The sequence below is a fragment of the Ochotona princeps genome, chromosome 11, assembly GCF_030435755.1.
Source record: "Ochotona princeps isolate mOchPri1 chromosome 11, mOchPri1.hap1, whole genome shotgun sequence".
NCBI classification, from domain to species: domain Eukaryota; kingdom Metazoa; phylum Chordata; class Mammalia; order Lagomorpha; family Ochotonidae; genus Ochotona; species Ochotona princeps.
Window position 1 is genome coordinate 65906824 of NC_080842.1, and position 21360 is coordinate 65928183.

Consider the following 21360-nt stretch of genomic DNA (forward strand, 5'->3'; position numbering starts at 1 on the left):
AAGTGGAGCAGCCAGGACTCAAACTGTCACCCATTAGGCACTACCTAATGCTGGCCCCAGTGTTAATAGGTGTTCTGCTTGCTAGTGAGTTTTCTCTTTCGGGGGGCAGGGGTTTGTCTGTGAAAGCCTTGACTTCACATGTGTCACTGGACACTTTCATTAGGCCGTTGGGTTACAGGAAGTTTATCACTTAGTGGAGATCATTTGATCAGAAGTAATCACGGGGTTTCTTATTTCCATTTCACAGATGAGGGAACACCAAGGCCAGAGAGGGGAACCTTGCTCATTTAGCGCCCTGTGTCTTGTGAGAGCTGGGAATATAAGGCAAGGGGAGGGCATTGGGTGATGTCCCATCTCTTGTCATTTTAAATTGGATTCCTGGTGGGTGGAGCAGTGTGGGAGCTTTTCTTGCATTAGTGTGCCTGGTTGACTCAAGACCCACATTGTTTCTGTTTTGTTCATTGCATGCATGCATACATACATACCTTATTTATTTCCATTTTGCAAGTGGTGAATGTTCAGATAAGACAAAGAATGATGATTCTCCAAAGATAACTTCTTTTTTCACATCTTATCTGCTGTTTTCCAGACTTTTTCTTTTCCTCCCTAGGTAAGGGAATTTTTGTTTTGCTGATGGCTTATGTGATTGAATTCACACTGTTTCCCCAAATAGGATATAAGGACAAATGTGTGGCCCGAAGAAAAGAGGGACCTTTCTGGCCCCTCCCTGGTTCTGGCCCTTCATTGGTTCTGGCCCCTCCCTGGTTCTGGCCCCTTACCCGCTGCTTTCTTGCATATGCAGGTTATCAAGAGCAGTTTGCTGTGGAGCATGTAATGGTTATTTGTTATAATAAATGAGACTTTGTAAAGGCTCCATTTTAATCCTTAAAAATGAGTCCAATAGAGCTGTAAGGAAGTCGTTTTTTGCGTGGGGTTTACCTTTGGAATGGCTGGGATTTTAAAGTTCATGGGCAGTGGCGATCGGAAGTTAGGGTTTTCATTTGCAAGAGGCCCTTCCCTTCCACTTGATGCTGCTTCAGGACTAATGAAGAGACTGAGGTGCTAGATGGGAAGAAAGTTCTTAAAGCATCTCGACTCATACTGTGATTGCATGTTTCCCATGGAAAGTGCTCCTGCCTAAAAGAATTCTATCTTAGAGCTTGTTTGGATGTTTTTGGGCACATGACTGAGTGCTGGCCACAGGCAAATGGCCCTGGTCTAAGGGCACTGGATTTATGTGACAGATGGGATATCAGTTTATTTTGTGGAGGAGACAAATATATCACATAGAATAAATTGTTGAGGCGACACGCGAGCCCTTGGATCATAAGCCGTCACAGTGAGTGATGAGTTACAGATAGTGGATAATGAATTTTAACCCTGAGGGATAGAGAGGCCTTTAATAGGTGAGGGGTTAGTAATAGCAAGCCACAGAGGGGGTCCTGAAGGAGGCATGTTTTGGAAGACAGATTTGACTGGACTGCATTGGACTTGTTTGAAGGGAGGCGTAATAATTACAGTGACTATTAATTGCTGCATATGCATTGGGCATCTTCATAAGGGCTTTTTAGATTATGGTTCATTGATGGATATTATTACCTCCATTTTATGTATGAGAACATTATGGTCCCAGGGAAGTGAAGTAATTTGCCAGGGTCATGAAGCACTAAGCACCAGCTTTGAACTTGAGCCCAGGACTACTAGATGCATCGCAATCACATTTATCTTCTGAATCACGGCATTTTGAGAGTAAAAGGCAACACTGGTCACTGTTACATGAGAATCCGTTTGAATCAGGATCCTCTGGGTAAACCAAGACACGTGTTTGGTCAGCCTCGTTCCAGAGCCTGCAGCACTTTGATTTGAGTTGGAAGAAAGAGCCACCACAGAGCACTGTGCGGAGAAGAATTCAGAGAGAAAAGGCCCAAAGAACAGCGAGGAGGTGGCTTTATTGCATGTTTTGAAAGGACTTCTTTTGTCTTCTTTGAAATGAAGAGGGAGAAGGAAGAGACAAAGCGATCTTCCATCCACTGGATCATTTCCCGAATGGCCAGAATGGTCAAGATTGGGCCAGGAGCCAGGAATCCATCCACGCCCTCCACATGGGGTACAGGGCCTGAGCACTTACCTTCTGCTGCCTTAGCAGGCACATGTACGGGGAGCTGGATCAGAAGTGGAGCAGCCGGGACTTGAACCAGTGCTCCCGAATGGGATGCTGGTGTGGCAAGTGGCAGCTTAACCCACTGCTCCAGAACATCAGCTCTGAGATGGCTTTATTAAAGGTAGATTGTTGTGATGAAGAGCTGAGCTGGCTGGCAGTACCCACTGATTATATGAGAAACAGCAGACCTACTCAAACTGGAACGAAAAATACAATGAATCCCTCTGTCCAGTTTTCTGGATGAAAAGAATGAGCTGTTTTTGTCATATTTGCCTTATTTTCTTGTTCTATTTTTTTTCCTTCTAATTTTCTTTGCTGACTTCCTCTTCCACCCTAATCTGCATTTTTAAAGAATGAGGACATTACTTACTATTCCCAATTGCTTTACCAACCTATCAACATTAATAAGGGTTCCACTTTTTTACCATCATAAATATTAAGCTTCATACCTGCATTTTTCTCAATTATCTTTTGCTGTGTTTTTCCCTTTCCTTGGAGCTGGAATCCAAACAAGGAAGGAAGAGAACAAACACTGTCTTCTCCAAAATGGAGTCAGAAGATGTTGAGTTTGAAAAGCTGGAAACATCAGTTGGGTGACTAACTTGGCACTGAGAGTAGAATTTAAAGGAAAGTGATGGCTGGAGGTCCAAATATTTATTGCAGATAACATCAAGTCTTCACAGTAGCACGAGCAGTGCTGGGCTGTCTTACCTGGCTTCATCAGCTGTTAATCTTTTGTCACCCCACTGGTTGCTTCAGTGCGCATCCAGGAAGTGATCCTCTTAGACAACCACCTGCAGCGGTGACACGGAGGCCACCTCATGTGATGACAAAACTTTATCCTGTGGTCCATGTTCACATTTCCAAATGTCCACAATTCTGTTCTTCACAGTTTTTGTTCAGATTCATAATCAGGAGTGTCACAAAAATGACATATTCTTTTAGTGTTCCACCCTGAGGAAACGCATGATATCAATTCCTCTCATTCTGGGTGACTGAGTGGGATTATCGAGTGAAGGTGATGTCTTCTGGATTGTTCCATTGCTCGACATTTTATTTGTCTGATGTATTTAGTATCCATGGGCTATTTTTACCTTAACTAACCATCACTATAGTGATTGCCAAGTGATTCTCATTTGCTGGTAGGCTTTCTGCTGTTTCAGGTATACTCTGCCATGGTGTTACAGGACAGGGGAAACGAATACTGCAGCATTTCTTGGCCTTACTGGTGATTTGTGAGCAGCTCAGGAGAGCTCAGGGTTGGGGATTCTGTGAGAGAAAAGACGCAAGAGGCTATGGAAGCTGAGGGGTTGGGGGAGGAGAAGCTGGGTGCTCCTTGTGTTGCTTTATGTGGCCCAGGCATTCTCCATGGAGGCCCGCAGGCTTCTGGTTCAGTTATCAGAAGGTATTCTGTTGGATCTGTGCACTGCCTATAGGCTGGCCAGAGCCATAGCTAATAATCAGGCTTGGAGAGAGGTCCAACAGATGGTGATTTGCTTTGGGTCCTAAAGGGAAGAAAGTGGCCTTTGGGCATTTCACTCTCTTCCTTTTTTTCTGTTAAAAAAATATTTGGGGCCTGGTGCGGTAGCCTAGTGGCTAGAGTCCTTGCCTTGAACGTGCCAGGATCCCAAATGGGTGCCAGTTCTAATCCTGGTGGCCCTGCTTCCCACCAGCTCCCTTCTTGTGGCCTGGGAAAGCAGTCAAGGACAGCCCAAAGCCTTGGGATCCTGTACCTGCACCTTTTCCAGGGAGACCTAGAAGAGGCTCCTGGCTCCTGGCTTCAGATCAGCGCAGCTCCAGTCGTTGTGGTCTCACTCTTGGGGAGTGAATTTCCTCTCTGTCTGTCCTCCTCTCTGTGTATCTGACTTTCTGATAAAAATAAAATAAATCTTTAAAAAAGTTTACTTATTTGTTTGTAAGGGTTAGAGAGAGAGGGGGAGAGAAGAGAGAGAGAGAGCGAGCTTCCATCCACTGCTTTACTCCCCAGATAGCTGCAATAGCTCCTGCCTAGCCAGCCCAAACATGAGAGAGCCCCAGCCCTGATCTGATAGGACCTGCAGAGGCTGATGGCAGGATTTCTCTCTCTCTCTCTTTCTCTTAAAGATTCATTTTTTATTTGTTTATTTGAGAGCTGCAGAACGAGGGAGAAATAGAAAGAGAAAATTTTCTATCCACTGGTCCACTGCCCAAATGATCACAATGCCGAAGCCAGGATCCTGGGAGCAGAATCTCCACCAGGTCTCCACGTGGGCAGCAAGGACCTACGCACTCGAGTCATCTTGCATGGACTTCCCAGGCACGTTGTTAGCCAGGAGCTGGGTTAGACATGGAGCAGTTGGGACTCAACCACTGCGCATGTGGGATGCTTGTCTCCCAGCAGGCGGCTTACCCTGTTGTTCCACAACAGCTCCACGCCCCTTCCTCCCTTTTAAGACAACAGCTCCAATATCCCAAGGCCTTGGACATTCTCCTGTGTCTTTCCAAGCCATAAACATGGAGGTGGGTCAGAAGTGGAGCAACTAGGGCATGAACTGGAGCCTAGATGGGATGCTGACGCTTGTAGGTGGAGGATTAGCCTATTGAACCACCCTATTGGCCCCTGAAGACCGTGTTGAATATAAGGAGTAATTTAAAAGGAACAGGGCCTTCTTACTCAGTAAAATGATGGCCAATAGTTGCCTGGGCTTTTTTTCTACTACAAATATGGGACCATATATGGAAATACTACAAAAATTGCTCTAGATTGCATGTCCTACAAACTGATATTTATAGAAACCATAATTTTTTAGCATTGTCATGCTAAGAAATATGTCTTTTTTGGGAGAAGGGGCAGGAAATATAATAATAGAGCAATAAGATTATTTTACTTAAAAATTAGATTTAAAAAATCAAGTGAGCTCCAAGTATGTGCAGGAAAAATTGGCTTCCCTTCACTGTGGCTGGATCCCAGCATCTCTCTGGAGAAGCTGTTGCCTGTAGGCAGACCTGCCTCATGCAGAACACACCTGGGCCTGCTTGGCTGCCCCTTGCATGTGTCACGGAGACACGGGCTCTCCAGCAGGGACCGGACACGGGCATTCCTGCCACCTTCCTTTCCCAGAGCCCCCACGTGCTGGCAGTGCCAAAGCCTCTAAAACAGAACACGTGCTTTCCAGGAATGGCTCAGGATGAGGGATGCTGGAATCCACAGGTGTTTCTGCAGTGATCTTGACCCCTATATCCTCTGAGTTGCCAGATGGCCCTGTCCAGCCCAGCCTGGCACCAGCATCAGGGAGACCCCCGAGACCCAACCCTTTCTCAGTCAGCCTCTGCAGGCCAGAGCTCAACTTCTTATGTAGGAAAGGGAATGAAGGGAAGAACCCTCCCAAACACGGGCTGGACCGTACCACAGGATATGTCCACATGGCACCTGGCAAGGTGTGGGCACGTGGCTGGCAGAAGGCAAAAGGGACCAGAGTGGCCCCAGGTGGCTTGACAGGATACCTTCTCGTGCAGCGTGTCCTTGCCAAGCTGCTCAGTGAAGCACCTGTGAGCACCGTGGGGACATGTCAGTGAGTGCTCTGCTTTCTTCCAGGACAACACAGCACACACGTCAGTCCTGCGGGGCTGTGTTCTCCGTCAGGGAGGACAGCAGTGACCAGTGTCCAGGGCTGACCAATGCCGGCGGGACAAAGGCAACTGGGAGAGAATCTCCTCCGTGGGTCACGAGCCTGGAGTAGGGGATCATTTCATAAATTTGATAGGCTGACTTGGCTTCTGAGTAGCTGAAGCTCCAATGCTTATATTATCAAACTAATTGAAAATTTTAATGTGTCCACATGAGGATTTGAACATTTTAGCGAAACTGGCCCAGGAATCTGATGATTGTGGCAGGAAGGTAGTGGAACTCAGGTATTCACCTGGGACAGGCTCAGCGGCCCCAGGAGCAATGGTGCCTGACCAAGGCATTTGGTGATCTCTGGTGTCCAAGGCCATTGTATGGTTTGTGTGCCCACCTGAATCTCTTCTCTGGGCTTGGTCTCACCCACACTAACCTCAGTGAAGTGTGAGTCTGGGTGAAGCAGATTGTGTCCATTATACTTCAAACGAAAATGAACTCCCCTACCTCACCAGCACTGCAGGAAAGATGGGGTAGGTATGCTTTTTCTGAGAAGTGATGTTTAACCTCGCAAGTGACAAACTTATTTAGGTCTGTTGCTTTCCCCTGAAGTCTTCTCAAAAGGCTTGTGTTTGCTGGCATTTTAAACTCTGTACCTGGAAAACATAGATGGAGTTTTGGAAGGTGATCAGGGATCTTGTTCTGCCCTTGCCCTTGCTGTGCCTTTAGCCGGGCTGAGTCCAGCTGAAGCTCAGCTTGGCCTTTCTGATGCTTTATGCACCTGCTGTGACAATGTGCTGCTTGGAGAGGTTCTGCTCTGATACACCTGCTGTGTGTAACATTCACTCCGCATAGAGGGTTAGCTTGGGAGACGAATGGTGAGTTTTCTGTCACCCTGGCCAGGCTCTATCACATACAGTGGCTTATCCAACACAAACTGGTGTTGCTGTGAAATCATTCTGTCCACGTGTCTAACATCTGCAATTAGTTGGCTTGGGATGAAGGACCTTTTCCTTGTTAGGGTGGATGGGCCCTGTCTGATCAGTTGAAGGTAAAAAAAAACTCAGGATCCTGGAAGAAAAAAACTCTGCCTCCAGGTTGTAGCATCAACACCTGTCTAAGTTCCAGCTGCCAGACCCTCTGAATTCCAAACTCACCAGCCTCCACAGTTCCTAATAACGAGTTTGGACATGGTCTTGTTTCTCAGTCTCTGTGTCTGTTTCTTATCGGCGTGTCTCTCTGGAAAACCTGCACACATGGACTGTTAATCCCACAGTTTGGGAGTCAGCAGGGAGGGACACGCAACGGTAGGACTGCCTGGCCTGTCTCTAGTCACTGAACCGTTCAATAAGCAAGGTTCTTGTGTCTGGAGGCAGTCCCATCACCCAGGGAACCTTGGGGGGTACCCAACACTGCAGTGGGCATTATGATCCCCACCTGCCTTGAGCTTGTGGTCTGCAGATGGAATGTGTCCAAAGATAAATTGGGTTTAAAGATCTGATAGGCCTTACTGTCCATTGAGGAGTTGGTCAACAGTTAGTTCCAAGGAGTGTGATATATGGCTGAGCAGAAATGATTGTTGATGTAGAGAGAAAAGCTGAAGAAAGAAACAAAAGAACAAAAAGTGCATCAGACATTTTCAAGTTGTTTTCCATGTGAGGCAAGGTGAAGATAGATTGGCTAATATCAGATCACTCCTGGTTACTGTTGTGAGGACTGAAGGCACAGGAAATGATGATCATCTGACTGGCCATTGGCTCATTTCTCTTGGTTCCTTGGAAGTTCAGATGAGCAACTTGGTTTCAGCTTGGTGTAGTACAGTGTTAGCAAGTTGCTCTATTTTGATTTTTTGGTTTATATTTGTTTGAAAGGTAGAGAGTAAGAGACAGTGGGACAGAGAAAGATCTCACCGCTACTGGCTTATACCCCCAACTCCCGCATCAGCCGATGTTGGACAACACTGAAGCCAAGAGCCGGGGACTCAACCCAAAGTTCCCATATGTTGGCAGGGACCAGTGTTTCATCCACCACATGCTGCCTTCCAGGTTGCTTGTTAATAGCAGGAGGCTGGACTTGGAATTGGAAGCAGAGCTGGGACTCAGACCGGGCACTTTGGGAGATGCCAGCATCCCACGAGGTGTCTTCACTGTAGCACCGAGTGTCCACCTCTCTTGATTTTTAACCTGGTCTGCAGGGGGCCCATTACAGGAGTCCAGTCCAAAATAATGCAGTCCAGTTTTATTCAAGAGCTGGCTGGCACAAGTCTGCCTTTAAATCAGTCAGCAGCTTGCTTTAATTCATCTTAATTCATCTCTAACCAGAAGATTCACCCTCAGTATAGGACTTGGCTTTGCATCTAATGAATGATGAGCAAGTATATGTATTTGCTTCAATTTCAGATGTGAGGGGTGGGTATTGTGGCATAGGTGGTTAAGCCATTGTCCCATGTCACAGTGCCCTATATCACAGTGCCTGGGATCAAGTCATGCCTCTGATTCCTTGCTAACTTCCTGCTAAAGTGCACCCTGGGAGGCAGCAGAGGACGGCTTGGATGATTGCCACTCCTCCAATGTGGGAGACCCAGCTGAAGTTCCTGGCTCCTGGTATTGGCTGGGCCCTGGTCTGGCTGGTGCACATTGTTAGTAGGAAACTGAGTGAAAAGCAGCAGAATGACTTAATCCTTAGTCCTCCAGTGTGGGATGTGGGTGTCTTCAGCACTTGGCCAAACCTGCCCTGTCCGCAGCATACTCTTGAAATTTCTTCCGAAGTGCCAGTGAAAGGTCTTGTGTGCAGAAAGCAGTACTTATGGTTCGATTTTATTTAATATTTGATGTATTAAGCTTATACCTGCACAAACCTAGTGTTTGTAAGTTTCTAAATTGAGCCTGAGCGCCATCTTATTTACAAAATGAATCTTGTCAGAAACATTTGAATCATCTTTTTCACTTTGCTGAATGTTAATCTGACAAAAAATGAGCACATTACAGATTTTTTAACACAAGCCGTGAGCTGGAACCCCACCCCCCAGTCCAGGACACTCCCATCCCTATGTACTTAAGATGAACTGCAAGTGACAAGAGGCCCTAAGGTCCTCCACTCGGGTGCTTTCCACTGCTTACGCTCCTGATGAAACATGTTTCTCAGTCCAGCAGGGCTGATGACAGGGCCAGTAACATCCTTCCAAGAGCACTTCAGCCTTTCAAGGGTCCGATAGCCGCTGTGGATGATAAGGCCTATGTTTTACAGCAGTGGGATTTCATTAGGTCCAGGTTCAGGCTCAAAAGCTGTACCTGTACTTGTATTAGGAGAAGTCAGTTAGGGAACAGAGATACCTTAGTCAAAAATGAATTTTGGTTAAGATCAGGACAAGAACTCTCTTCTATGGAGGTTATAGCTTCCTACACCACGAAACTCAATGGAGAATATTACCCTTCCTGGGCAAAAACTCCAGCCAAGCTGCCTTGGGAGATGAAGGCAGACCTGAGGGTCAAAATGGGCCAGCAGCTGCTGTGTTTAACTGATCTCTTCATGTAAGATTTGAAAGCATGGCCCAGGGAAGGAGACGCTGCAGTCACCAGGAGCTGACCTCAAAGAAGTTGGTGGGTGCTATCCTTCTAGACTGACTCACAGAGTTCCTGTTCCGGGAGACTCATTCAGGACTTTATAGGACCAGATGTTGAGCTTGTACCATGAGAACTCCCTCATCCACAAGCTTAAATCATGCCCTGCCAGCACTGTATCTTCAGGGCTGCTGTTGTGGGAAATGGTGTGGATGTGGAGTAGTGGAAAAGTAAGTCAGTAAGTGACCAAGTGGCCAGACAGTGCTGGAGTGCAGGGTGGGGCGAACCTGCCTTTCCCCAGGTTTGCTCCATGTGGCCCACAGCTCTTGCTCATGGGCTCTCCCCCACTGGGGCAGGAAGGTGTGGATCAGGAAGTATAAATCCTCCCTGTTTTCTCCATGCAGGAGTATCCAGGTGGGCAGGGCAGGACTGGTTTCCCAAGGATGGCACCTGCACTGACTCTCCCCTCCTGTGTCGCATGGTGTTGGGCAGATGGCTGCATTTTGTTGGATGACCCTGAAGCCTATGTCACATTTAAGCAAAGAAAACACTTGCTGCAAATGGAAGCCACACCTCTCATGGCTTTGCTTGACCTTTATAACTTGTGCTGGGCTGTGTATTCCTTATGAGGGCTGAAAAGACGAGAATGGTCAGTGTCAAAGCTGTTCCGCTGGAAACCATCAGAGCTGACGTCAGTCCTGATTTAATCTCTTTGGCAGGAACTGGGTTAAGGTGAAGTTTTGTATTTTTCCCTCATATTGGCAGGCTGGTGCTGAGTCACCCACATGCAGTGGGTGTCTCGCTCACCAGCCCAAACCAGGAACTAATCGTGGGATTTCAGGGATCCCTCTGGGATCTGAAATGGAACCCAGCTCTTTGAGTAGTGAAATGCATGTGTACTGTAGAGTCCAACAGAAAGTTCTGGAGCTCTAGACCTTGCTGGGATGCAGGTGATCGTGTGGGAGGAAAGGACAAAAGATGGTGGTGAGCAGGTGTATGTGATATCTGTGAACTGCTGAGCGAGAGGGCCCGGGGGCAACACTGGGTTCTGCACTGGGTTTCTGAGATAAAGCACAGTGAGTTGCCAGTTGTCTCCGGTGCTGGACACATCCAGCTGAGACAGAATTTCCCGGTGTTCGTTCCTGTGCGGTCAGGAATGAGGGCTGAGCAGCGCAGGGTCAGTCCAGGGCTGTGCACACGTATGCTGAATGCTGCTGCTCTTCATTCACCCTGGTGAGCAGCGGCTCAGAGGCACTGGCTGCTCACAAGCCCAGGACCGCCCCCCCCGCCCCGCCTAGCAGGGGATGGGGAGCTAGGATCCCCAGCAGGAAGCCTGGGCCTGCAGGAAGCTACACAGCCATGTGGCTGGGGGATCCACCCATCAGTGCCGCTGCTCAGACTCACCTGGACTCCCAGTGAGAACATGTTTACACTTCAAGGAATGCTCATAAACCCTTTGCACAAGTCACAGGCTTTTATTAAAAATAAGCACATCTCAAAAAAAAAATTAAACTGTGGAAAGAAAAATCCCTAGAATTTCTGTTTTGCAAATCTCTTTAGCAGCTGGCTGTTGGAAACTTGCTGACTTGGCGGTGCTGTCTGAATTCATTCCTCTGTGTGGGTTGCCGCGCAGAATCTGGGCTCGCAGGGGCATGGGGCTGTGACAGAGACAGTATCTTAGTAGTCTCTCCGGGTATGTGTGCACAAGCTTGCTTGTAAATGTGTTTGCAGGGGTCAGTTTACTTATTTTTGAAGGCTTTTTGTATTCTGGAAGCTGGAGGCATGTAAATGATTTTTTCAGCCTTTGATCCATTGTAATTCACTCATCCATCTCCCACTCCGGCTGGAGCTTTTCCTGTGCTGGCTTTGGGACCCAGCACAGGAAGCATTGGGACATTGTGCATTGATCGTTTTGGAAAATGGTGGTGTCTTGAGTTCATCACACCTTCCAGATGTAGCCATACTTCATGTTATAACATCAAAAATTCCTTACCATCACTGGTCTCATTAGACAAGTGTCAGTAGTGGGATGGTGCTGGGGTCCAAGCAGCGGGTGTGGACGACACAAAGGTTGAAGAAAACAGCTCCCCTGTTGGCAGGGCCGCAAGGAGCTTCCAGCTGTATGACAAGGCCTGGCAGATGTCTCTCCAACCACCTCAACGCAATCTTACCCCTTTTTATGGACACTCAACCACCCGGCTAAGAATTCTGTAATGTATTGAGGCATTGTTGTTTGCTCCTGTGAGATGGTTTAATGTTACTGATAATGTCTTGGTGAGTGGACCTTTAACTACACGCAGGAGTACAATTAAGCCCATGCTGTTTCTGGACACCTTATTGTGTGCCTACCCATTGCCCCAGAATCTGGCCCAGACATGGTAGCATGCCTTCTGGGAAATGGCTTGATAAGAATCCTGCAAACTAATGCAGGTGTTGGGAGTGTAACCTGAAATTGCTATGGCAATATAGTCACTATGACCTTAAAGGTTAGCCTGTCCTTGCAACTCTTTGGAGCATAGAAAATGTATCAGTTTTAGTCATTTTTATAATTTTTTGGCTGGAGGAATCATAGGGGATTTTTATTAATATCATAGAGATAAGCTTTTGATTGTTATTTGTTTATGGGATTGTAGAGCCTGCGGTTGTAGGGAGACTGAATGCTGGAAACTTTTTGTCTTGGATCTTTATATTTTTTCCCTTTTGATTTCTCCCACTAAGTGATAGATAAATTGTAGAAACAGAAATGTAGTGGGAATGTATTACTAATCAGGAGGTAACCACATGTGCCTTGGTCTTGGAGTCCTGGCTGTCACCTAATGGCTGCTACTGAAGAACAAATAATGGCTTGCTTTAAAGAAACTGATTATAGTAACTTATAGAAGTATCTTTAAGAGCACCTGGTTGACCATGAAGTAAAAATTAATTAATTGAACATCTGTGCATGCCGGCTTAGTTCTGAAGTTAAAGATAGTAAAATCAAACATTTGTGCAGAGGCTTATGATGTGTGTGAGTAAATAAAAAGGACAGCTTCTTCTTGAGCTGCTATGAGGGCACCAGGGACAGTGTCTGTGTCTTTATCGCCGACTCCACGCACCCTTCTGGAGCTCTGGACTCACTGGAGCTGGACTCTGGCAGGGTGGTATTCCCCTCATAGCAGTGGATTTAGATTTTGCAAAATTCTAATTTTTGCTTTAAAGCTTTAATTGTATCACAGGTGAGAAACTGTTCTGTGGCTGTCTTGAAATTACAAGCTTCACTTTCTTAGTATTTTTACTTCTTTTTAAAAGGACTTATGTATTTTTGTTGGAAAGGCAGATTTACAGAGAGAAGGAGAGATGATAAGGATGTTCCATCTACTGGTTCCCTCTCCAAACAGCCACAATGGCCGGAGATGAGCTGATATTGAATGAAGCCAGGAGCCAGGAACTTCCTCTGCGTCTCCCATGCAAGTGCAGGATCCTAAGGCTTTGGACCATACTCTGCTGCTTCCCAGGCCATCAGCAGGGAGCAGGATGGGAAGTGGAGCAGCTGGGACATGAACCAGTACCCATATGAGACACTGGTATTGGAGGCGGAAGATTGAGCCAATTGAGCCATTGTGCCAGACGCAAGCATTTCAACTTTTTAAAAAGATTTATTTATTTATTTATTTGAAAGGCAGAGTGGCGCACACACACACACACACACACCCACCCCATGGGCAGGAGCAGGGAGTTGGAGAGAGGTTTTTTACCCACTGGTTAACTCCCTGAATGCCTGCAGCAGTCAGGGCTGGAACAGGCTGAAGCCAGCAGCCAGTTGACTCCACCCAGGTCTCTGTTATAGGTGTGACTGGAACCCAGGTCCTTGGACCATCATCTACTGCCTCCCAGGCTGTGCATCAGCAGGAAGCTGGATGGGAAACAGATGCGACACTTGGTACCAGGCACTCCGGTGCAGATGCACCTGTCCTGAAGGCAGATTCACCTGCTGCTGTACTGCAACAGCAGCCTCAATTTTGTTTTTTAAACAAAAAGTGAACTACACTACACCTACAAAGTATACTTCCTGTCATCTCTTGTCTAGGCCCCCTCATAGAGTCCTAGCCACAGTGTGTGTGAGTTCAGGGATATTGTTTTGTCTTTGGATGTTATTTCAACTTAGCACTAAGCCATCCTTTGCAAGTGGGGACTTACCCGCTAAATGGTGCGAATTCTTACTCTAGATCAAAATCCCAAACTGTAACATGTTGTGGACACGACTAGGCAAAATGTATCTTAATAAACAGATGCTTTTAGTCTTATAGCCACTAATAGATCCTTCTAGCGAGTATGGTTTTAAACCAATGCCTAATCTGACAACAGAGCAAAGCCAGGTGGGATGGAGCCAAAGGGGTGGCTCAGCTTCCCTGGGTCCCCTCGACAGGAGCAGTGGCTGGGGTCCCTTGTGCACCAGCCGGCTGGAAGACCGTTGGTCCTGCTGACGGTCTGTACCAGGTGCTTGCATCCTGGCTCTGCCTGCACAAAGTTGAAGTCCTTTTCCAGACAGGCCTGATGGGAAGTGTGCTTTATTTCCAAGCATCTGAATCTGAACTCTGTTTTCATAAAGCATTCACTGTGGGTGTCCCTGACCTGGGAATTGCACTCAGGGACTCATTCTTGGGGGTGGCAAGAGAGACCATGAGTGAGATGGGCCTGGTTCTTGCCTCTCACAAGTTTGTCTGGGCCATGGTGTCCTGTGTCATCCTGGAATGTGGCTCACACTAAGGTGTCTTCTGACCTTTTTTGGTACCAGGCCAACAATGGACATGGATGGAAAAATCCAGTTTGGCATGGTATTCCAGGATTTTCCTGCATTGTTCAGAGTCTGGAAGGTGGAAATTTCTTGTGTCAGAAGTACTCTTGGATTAGGTCAATGTTAAGAATCCATTGGTTTTTAAAAACCATTGCACAAAAGTGGAATTATTAAAAACTAAATTGCTTTTGTGGTTCCAGGCAATTAAGAATTTGTGAATTCAATGCAGTATGATTATCAGTGATTCTTAATGGGCTCTGTGGGATTTGCCAACAAATATTAAGATGTAGCGCAAGAAACTGTGAACACTTCAATGTGACAACCATTTAGTCTGACAATCAAAACATTTATTCTTCCACTTTTTGCCCCGTAATGCGATTATCTACTTACACTAAGGAACAGGAGGTAGGAGTGGGTGGTTACCCTAGCGGTTCACATCCCTGCATCCCATTTCTCAGTGTCTGAGTTCATGTTCCGTTCTACTTTTCATTCCAGCTTCCTGTAACGTACCCACTGGGAGGCAGGCTTGGGCCCTGTCACCCACAGGGAGGATCTGGATTGATCTGGATTGATTTTCCAGCTCCTGGCGTTGGATTGCCCCTCCCTGGGCTGTTCTGTGCATGTTTAGAGGGTGAACCAGCAGCTGGGTTCCTCTCCTGTCCTCCCCTCTCCTCTTCCTCTCCTCTCCTCTCCTGTCCTCTCCTGTCCTCTCCTCTCCTCCCCTCCCCTCCCCTCTCCTGTCCTCTACTGTCCTCTCCTCTCCTCTCCTCTCCTCTCCTCTCCTCTCCTCTCCTGTCCTCTCCTCTCCTGTCCTCTCCTCTCCTGTCCTGTCCTCTCCTCCCCTCCCCTCCCCTCTCCTCTCTTCTCCTCTTCTCTCCTCTCCTCTCTTCTCTTCTCCTCTCCTGTCCTCTGCTCTCCTCTCTCCTCTCCTCTCCTCCCCCTCCCCTCCCTTCCCCTCCCCTTCCTTCCCTCTCTCTGTCTCGTGTCTGTTTGTCTGTCTGTCTTTCTTTCTTTCTTTCTTTCTTTCTTTTTTCGTTCCTTCCTTCCTTCTTTTCCCTTTCTTTCTTTCTTTCTTTCTCTCTTTCTTTCTTTCTTTCTTTCTTTCATCTCTCTCCTTCATATCTCCAATAAAAGAAACTTCTAGCAAAATAAATAGCAATTATTAGACTACTACAGCTACAATAATTTGTAGGTCTATTTTTCTAAATATGCATTTTATATTCTCACTGAAAAAATAATTTTACTATTTTTTGGGTTCTCTTTCCAGAGATTGTAAAAAAAATCATACAGAAGAAGTTTGAGCCTTCAGTGGATTACGAAAAGGTAATTTGTTAAATCAATGTACTTGCTAAAATAAGAAAAACTTTTGACTGACGAAATCTTCTTAGAAGCTGCAAGTGCACGCCTTCCTTTCAAAGGCTGTGAGAAGACATATTACATTTGAGCAAAGGTTACTGTGCACCTGCTGTGTGTGTGTGTGTGTGTGTGTGCGCGCGCGCGCACAGGCTCAAATCAGGGCAAGAGAGATGGAGATCCCCAAATGGTCAAAGGGGTACCTGACGACTCTACGGAGCAGCAGGAGTAACATGCAGAAGAAATGAGAGAAAAATGAATTCCATCTCTTCTCTGGAGAGGAAGGACCTCGCAGGCTTGCAGAAAGGGCAGCAAGGCCAAGGCTGCCAGGCAGGTGGCTCCCTGCACACCCCACGTGTGGAAGCCGGAGCAGAGGCAGAGGAATGAAAGTAGCAAGGCCCTGGACAGAGACAGGAAGCAGCAAAGGTGAATTGGAGCTTGGGCAGGCAAGCGTGTGGTGACTGTCAACTTATCAACCTCATTAAGGCGAGGGACAGTGTCTCCAGGAAGTGTCATCTGGTGAACCTCTCTTAACAACCAGGAGTGGCTAAATCACCCCAACACAAAGGAACAGAGCTTTTGCTTGTGGGTTGTCCAGGAAACAGACGCCTGTCTGTGAGGACAATGAAGCTGGGTAAAATCCATTTGCCATATTCGCATTGCTGCAGGCTGATTAGGGCACCTTGTTTTGCTTCTCCTGTGTGGGTCTGCTACCCCCGGGCATGGGAGCAGACATGCCCTGTCATGCCGCACCAGGTGGCTCCAGGCTGGATGCCAGTGTTGCCAGAGTGGCAGGGAGGCTAACTCTTGTGCAGGCTCACCATGGTGGTCTGTTTGCAGTTCAGTGGAGCAAGGCAGATGCCTAAGCGAAAGGCACACCCTTTGGGCCATAGGGAGGACTGGGAGACTTGCCGAGTGCTGCACCAGCCAGTACCTGGTGCTCTGGCCCTCCTATGCAGGGAACAGCTTCAGCCTGTAGTACCAGTGCTTCGTTGCTGTCTCCCTGACCTGATTCCCCACTGCCACTCACAGTCACTGGTTGCCTACTTGACACTCAGCCAATGCCAGGTCACCCATGGGGCAGAGGGGGTTGAGATGTTTGGATCTCACCTACATGTCCACGAGAGGTAAGCGATGACATAGCTACTCTCCTTTCCACGTGAGGAAGGTGCATTCTAGGGCTCTCAGAGAGTGTTTAAAAAGAGCCACACGCAAGATGATGTGTGCTTGGGAGTCCTGCCATCAGGCTCAGGGATGACAGTGATGCCCAATGGCATTGAGTTGTTTCTCTAGCAGATGCCAGCATGAGCACATGTCAGATGTATCAACTCAGTATACATTAGGAAGTACCTCTAAAGTGCTGAGAGCAAGGTTCTTGTGCCTGTTGGTTTCTCAGGATGTTCTTCCTACAACTCCATCCCAAGTGGCCTCTGTTTTTTCCCCTGCTGTTGGCTTTCTGGGGCTCAAGGTAGCATTGGAAGCAATGCGTAAGCCTTGTTTCCCAGAGATTCAGAAATAGTTGGTCAGGGTTGGCTGGTAACAGGTGCTTCTGGAAAGCTCACTGAGTGACCATCCCGGGCAACTGGAGTAGTGAGTCAGACACTAAACAATGGAGCCAGGGTTCAAGCTGCTGCCTCACGTGAATGCAGACCCATCCTCTGTGGCGACCACAGGGACCTGGAGGCTTTTGTCCTGCCAAAAGGATCGGAGAGAGCTGACTCTCATCAAGGAAAAACTGAGACAATAGAAGCAGCGGATGTGGCAGGGGAGGCAGCTGGAGAGTCCCGATTCAGGAGAGGGCAGTGCCTGGTTCTTCTTCCCTGGATGAGAACTGTCAGAAGCAGCCAAGAGGAACGGAGGCATGGAGGCAGGTCTAGGGATGGGGGCCGTGTGGAGTGTGCATGAAAATTGGTAAGAATCAGTTGAGTGCTGTTAAGCCAGGGAATGTCCCCGCCATCAGGTTGTTGTTGAAAGACACCTCAGAAGAACTGACTTGGCTGCCGCCTGCTCTCCTGTTTTAGGAAAAGCCCAGGATCTGTGTGTTGAGCATCCGTCACACTCCTTCCAATTTGTCTGCACAGGCAATGCGCATGCTCACCAGCGCCTTGCGAGCAGTCCGGATGTGAATTCCAGACCCGGCCCTCCTCACAGCGCTGTCCTACACACACTTGTGTTCTCACTTGGTCTCTGCGTGGGTTTTCTCTGTGTGGGATGCGCGTGTGGCTGTGGTGCTCCCCACTCATGAGATGTTTTCTGTTTTTTTGGACGCTGCCTCTGCCAACGCCCCCTCCACTGCCTTCCCTCCCACAGCCAGAGAACATAGTCCTGGCTCTGCAGGTAAAGCGCCCATCCTCTGACGGTTTCGTGTTGCTTTGTCTAAAGCAACGCTCTTGTCAGAACGCTCTGTTCTTCTCTGTTGTCTTTCCAGTGACTATAAAGCTTCTTGTTATTTTTGTGTGTTTTGCTGTCTTCTGCCGTGTTCCCTTTTCATTTTAATCGTCCTGGGGCAGATGGCAACATATCTCTGTCCATTTCAGTCTTACCTTCAAACTTGACCTACAAAGTGCTTAAGGATCTTGGAGCATGAGAAAATATAGAAACTGCATCCCCTGCCACCTCAGCACACACAAGCCCTTGGCTGAACTCCAGCCTAGCAGTGAACTCGTACTCCTGACACCATCTGGTATTTAGTCAGTAGCCCTGGAAAGGTTGTGGAAAAAAGAGTAAAATATATATTGTTTTTTAAAGATTTATTTTTAATTTTGAAAGGCAGATTTTTTTTTTAAAGAAAGGAGTGACAGAGGGATGTCTTTTGTGTGCTATTTTATTCCCCAAATGGCTGCAACAGCCAGAGTTGCCTTCTGGCATCCTATTTAGGTGCAGAGTCCCAAGGCTTTGGGCCGTCCTCCACTGCTTTCCCAGGCCATAAGCAGGGAGCTGGATGGGAAGTGGAGCAGCTGGAACATGAACTGACATCCACAAGGGGTGCTGGTGCTTGGCAGTACAGAATTAGCCTGATACACCACCGTGCCTTCCCCCAAATGCGCATTTTGAAGTATTTCAGTATACTATCTCACTCTTGGGTTTGAATTCAGCATATCATGGAATCCAGAGCAGATTTAAAGCTTTTTCGGGAGTGAATGTTTCATTTAGGGGATATGATACATCACACACTGGACTGCCTTGGTTCAGTCCCTGGCTTTGACTTCCTGCCACTGTGGACCCAGTAACGCAGCAGCAGTAGTTCAAGTAGCTGGGTTCATGGCAGCCATGGGGAAACCTCAATGTTGTTCCCGGCTTTTGCTCTAGACCTAACCCAGCCCTTGCAGGCATTTGGCCTACCAATCAGTGGTTGGAAACTATGACTTTCTGCCTCTCATATAAATAATAATCTTTTAAAAGTGAAAATTCATTGAACAGTGATATTTTAGAATATTTGCTGAGAAAGAATAGCAAAACGTTTGACTAAAAGTTTGTGCGATAGGCATCATGGTAAAGTAGGTTAAGCTGCCACTTGCTCTACTAACATGCCATATAGTAGATCCAGCTTGGGTCTCAGCTGCTCCACTTCCAATCCTAATGCATCATGGGAGGCATCAGATAATGGCTCAAGTACTTGGGCTCCTGTCACTGATACGGGAGACCAGAATGAAGTTCCAAGCTCTTGGCTTCTGCCTGGCCCAGCGTTGGCTATTGTGGGCATTTGTGGAAAGAACCAGTGGATGGATGCTCCCTCTTTCCCTGCCTTTCAAATATATATATTTAAAGGATAATAGCTTAAGCATAAGCATAAACTTGATGAATGACCCAAAGTCATCCATATTTTGGCATATGCTAGCCTTAATATTGAGGTATTCAACTGCCATATGCACATGATTCAATACTCTTAAACAGTTGCTCATGGAGTGATCTATTATTTATTGAATATAAATAAATGATTTTTATTATTTATGGGCATGTGATTAGTTGGTTTCACATGGACCCACCTAGTTATCCCTCCCTCACAAAATGCAAACGTGACGCATTCCTGCCTTGGGCAGCTAGCAACACAGGCTGGTCTTCTGACACCAGGTCCAGGTTGTCTTCTAAAACAACCCATTTGCTCCTTGGTACAGGACGTGCATTTGGTTGTACTTTGCTCAGCTGAACTTCAGAACCCATGGCTATCTAATTCGTCTGTCAGTGGCAAATGACCAACTTATACATTTCTGCTTCAGAAATGTGACTGACTGTGGGAATTAGAACGAAGTAATTGCATTAGTCCTCCTTTATTCCAGAATAGATGCAGCAAGGATCATGAAAGTACATCTGGCTCACATGGCTGGTGGTATCTAGAAGATGTATTGGTTCTTAGAGACTTCAACCCTCTGAGCCATGGTCACTGTGCCTCTCGGGCCTAGTGGGAAAGATGCCATTCCTTTCATTTGCTCTGTGCCTGCTTTCAGTCTCTCACACAGAGCACTTCTAATTTTCACAATGACTTGGCGAAGTGCATACTTGTACTTCCTATGCATGGATGGAAAGGCTAAGCGTATGACTTACAAAGCATGTTCCAGATTCTGTGTAACTGACTCTGAAATTGCCACTGAAGGATCCAACCCAACCTGCCCTGGCTGTGCTGTTTCTGTGACTTGCCCTGCCTCTCCTGCATGAAGTACCCCTTGTGTAGACTGTGCTGTCCAGCGGTAGTAGACTGTTCAAACGCAAGCGCAGTCTGTTTGGTGTTCCCATTAGGCTATCTGCAGTTGGGTTTCTTTCTGCGACTTGAAAAGAAGACAGTAACCACTGGGTCCCATATGCTCATGGCGCAAATCTCCACCTCCATTCCAAGAAGAAGCTCCAAGCTGCAAAAAATGCATGTGTGCATTTTGATGTCACACTCATGATGATGAACAGGTTAAAAAACAAACAAGCTGAGTACACTGTGCTGTGGCGCTTACTGTTCTGATTCTTCTGCCTGAATTGCAGGTTGTCTACTATGAGTTGGGCATCATCATCTGCAGTTTCCTGGGACTGCTCTTTCTGCTTCTGATGCCCGTGGTGGGGTGCTGCTTCTGCCTGTGTCGGTGCTGCAACAAATGTGGAGGGAAGATGCACCAGCGACAGAAGGGAAATGAGCCCTTCCACCGGAAGTGCCTGGGTGCCTCCCTCTTGGTGATTTGCATAATCATAAGGCAAGTAGAGCCCTTGGTCGCCGCTGAGGGTGGGTTAGGGTGGTGAGCTCTATTTGGTGTTTGCACCTGGGAGAACACAAGGTCAACGGCAACAACAAGAAAGCATCGTAAAGCAGAAGAGGGAGCTGATTCAAAGGGACACTGTCCCTGGCACCACTGGAAGTTAGCCATGTAAGGAAACTGCCCCAGCTTCACTAATGAGCCAACCTCTTTTGTATTTTTTTTTTTTCTGTCTTGAAAGCATGGGCTTGCAGAAAGCATTTGCCTTCCCAGTCAGCTGCTCCGTGTCACTGTTTAAGACGGAAGGCAGAGTGGAGGCATTTGCTAGCTGTTTTACACCTTGATTCCAAAGGAACCTGCCGGAGTCAGCTCCAGCTGAGTTCGAGCTCGAGAAGGGTGCGTGGAGTCGGTGATAAAAAAGACAGACACTGTCACTTAGTGCCTTCTTGCTCCAGCTCAAAAAGAAGCTGTCGTTTTTATTTACTCAGACACATCACCAGCCTCTGCACAAACGTTTGATTTTTTTATCTTTAACTTCAAAACTAAGCCAGCATACACAGTTGTTAATTAATTTTTACTTCATGGTCAACCAGGTGCTCTTAAAGATAATTCTGTAAGTTAACCATAATCAGTTTCTTTAAAGCAAGCCATTATTTGTTCTTCAGTAGTAGCCATTAGGTGACAACCAGGACTCCAAGGCCAAGGCACATGTGGTTACCTCCTGATCAGTAAAACATTTC

General features: G+C 47.1%; 1 protein-coding gene across 1 annotated transcript in view; it reads left to right on the top strand.

The window, feature by feature from the left end:
* Nucleotides 1-21360, top strand: part of PROM1 (prominin 1) — a 78876-nt gene that overhangs the window by 16166 nt on the left and 41350 nt on the right. The window contains exons 3-4 of the mRNA XM_058670288.1: nucleotides 15361-15416; nucleotides 20415-20620. Coding sequence (XP_058526271.1) covers nucleotides 15361-15416; nucleotides 20415-20620 — 262 coding nt within the window. The remainder of the gene's footprint in view (nucleotides 1-15360; nucleotides 15417-20414; nucleotides 20621-21360) is intronic.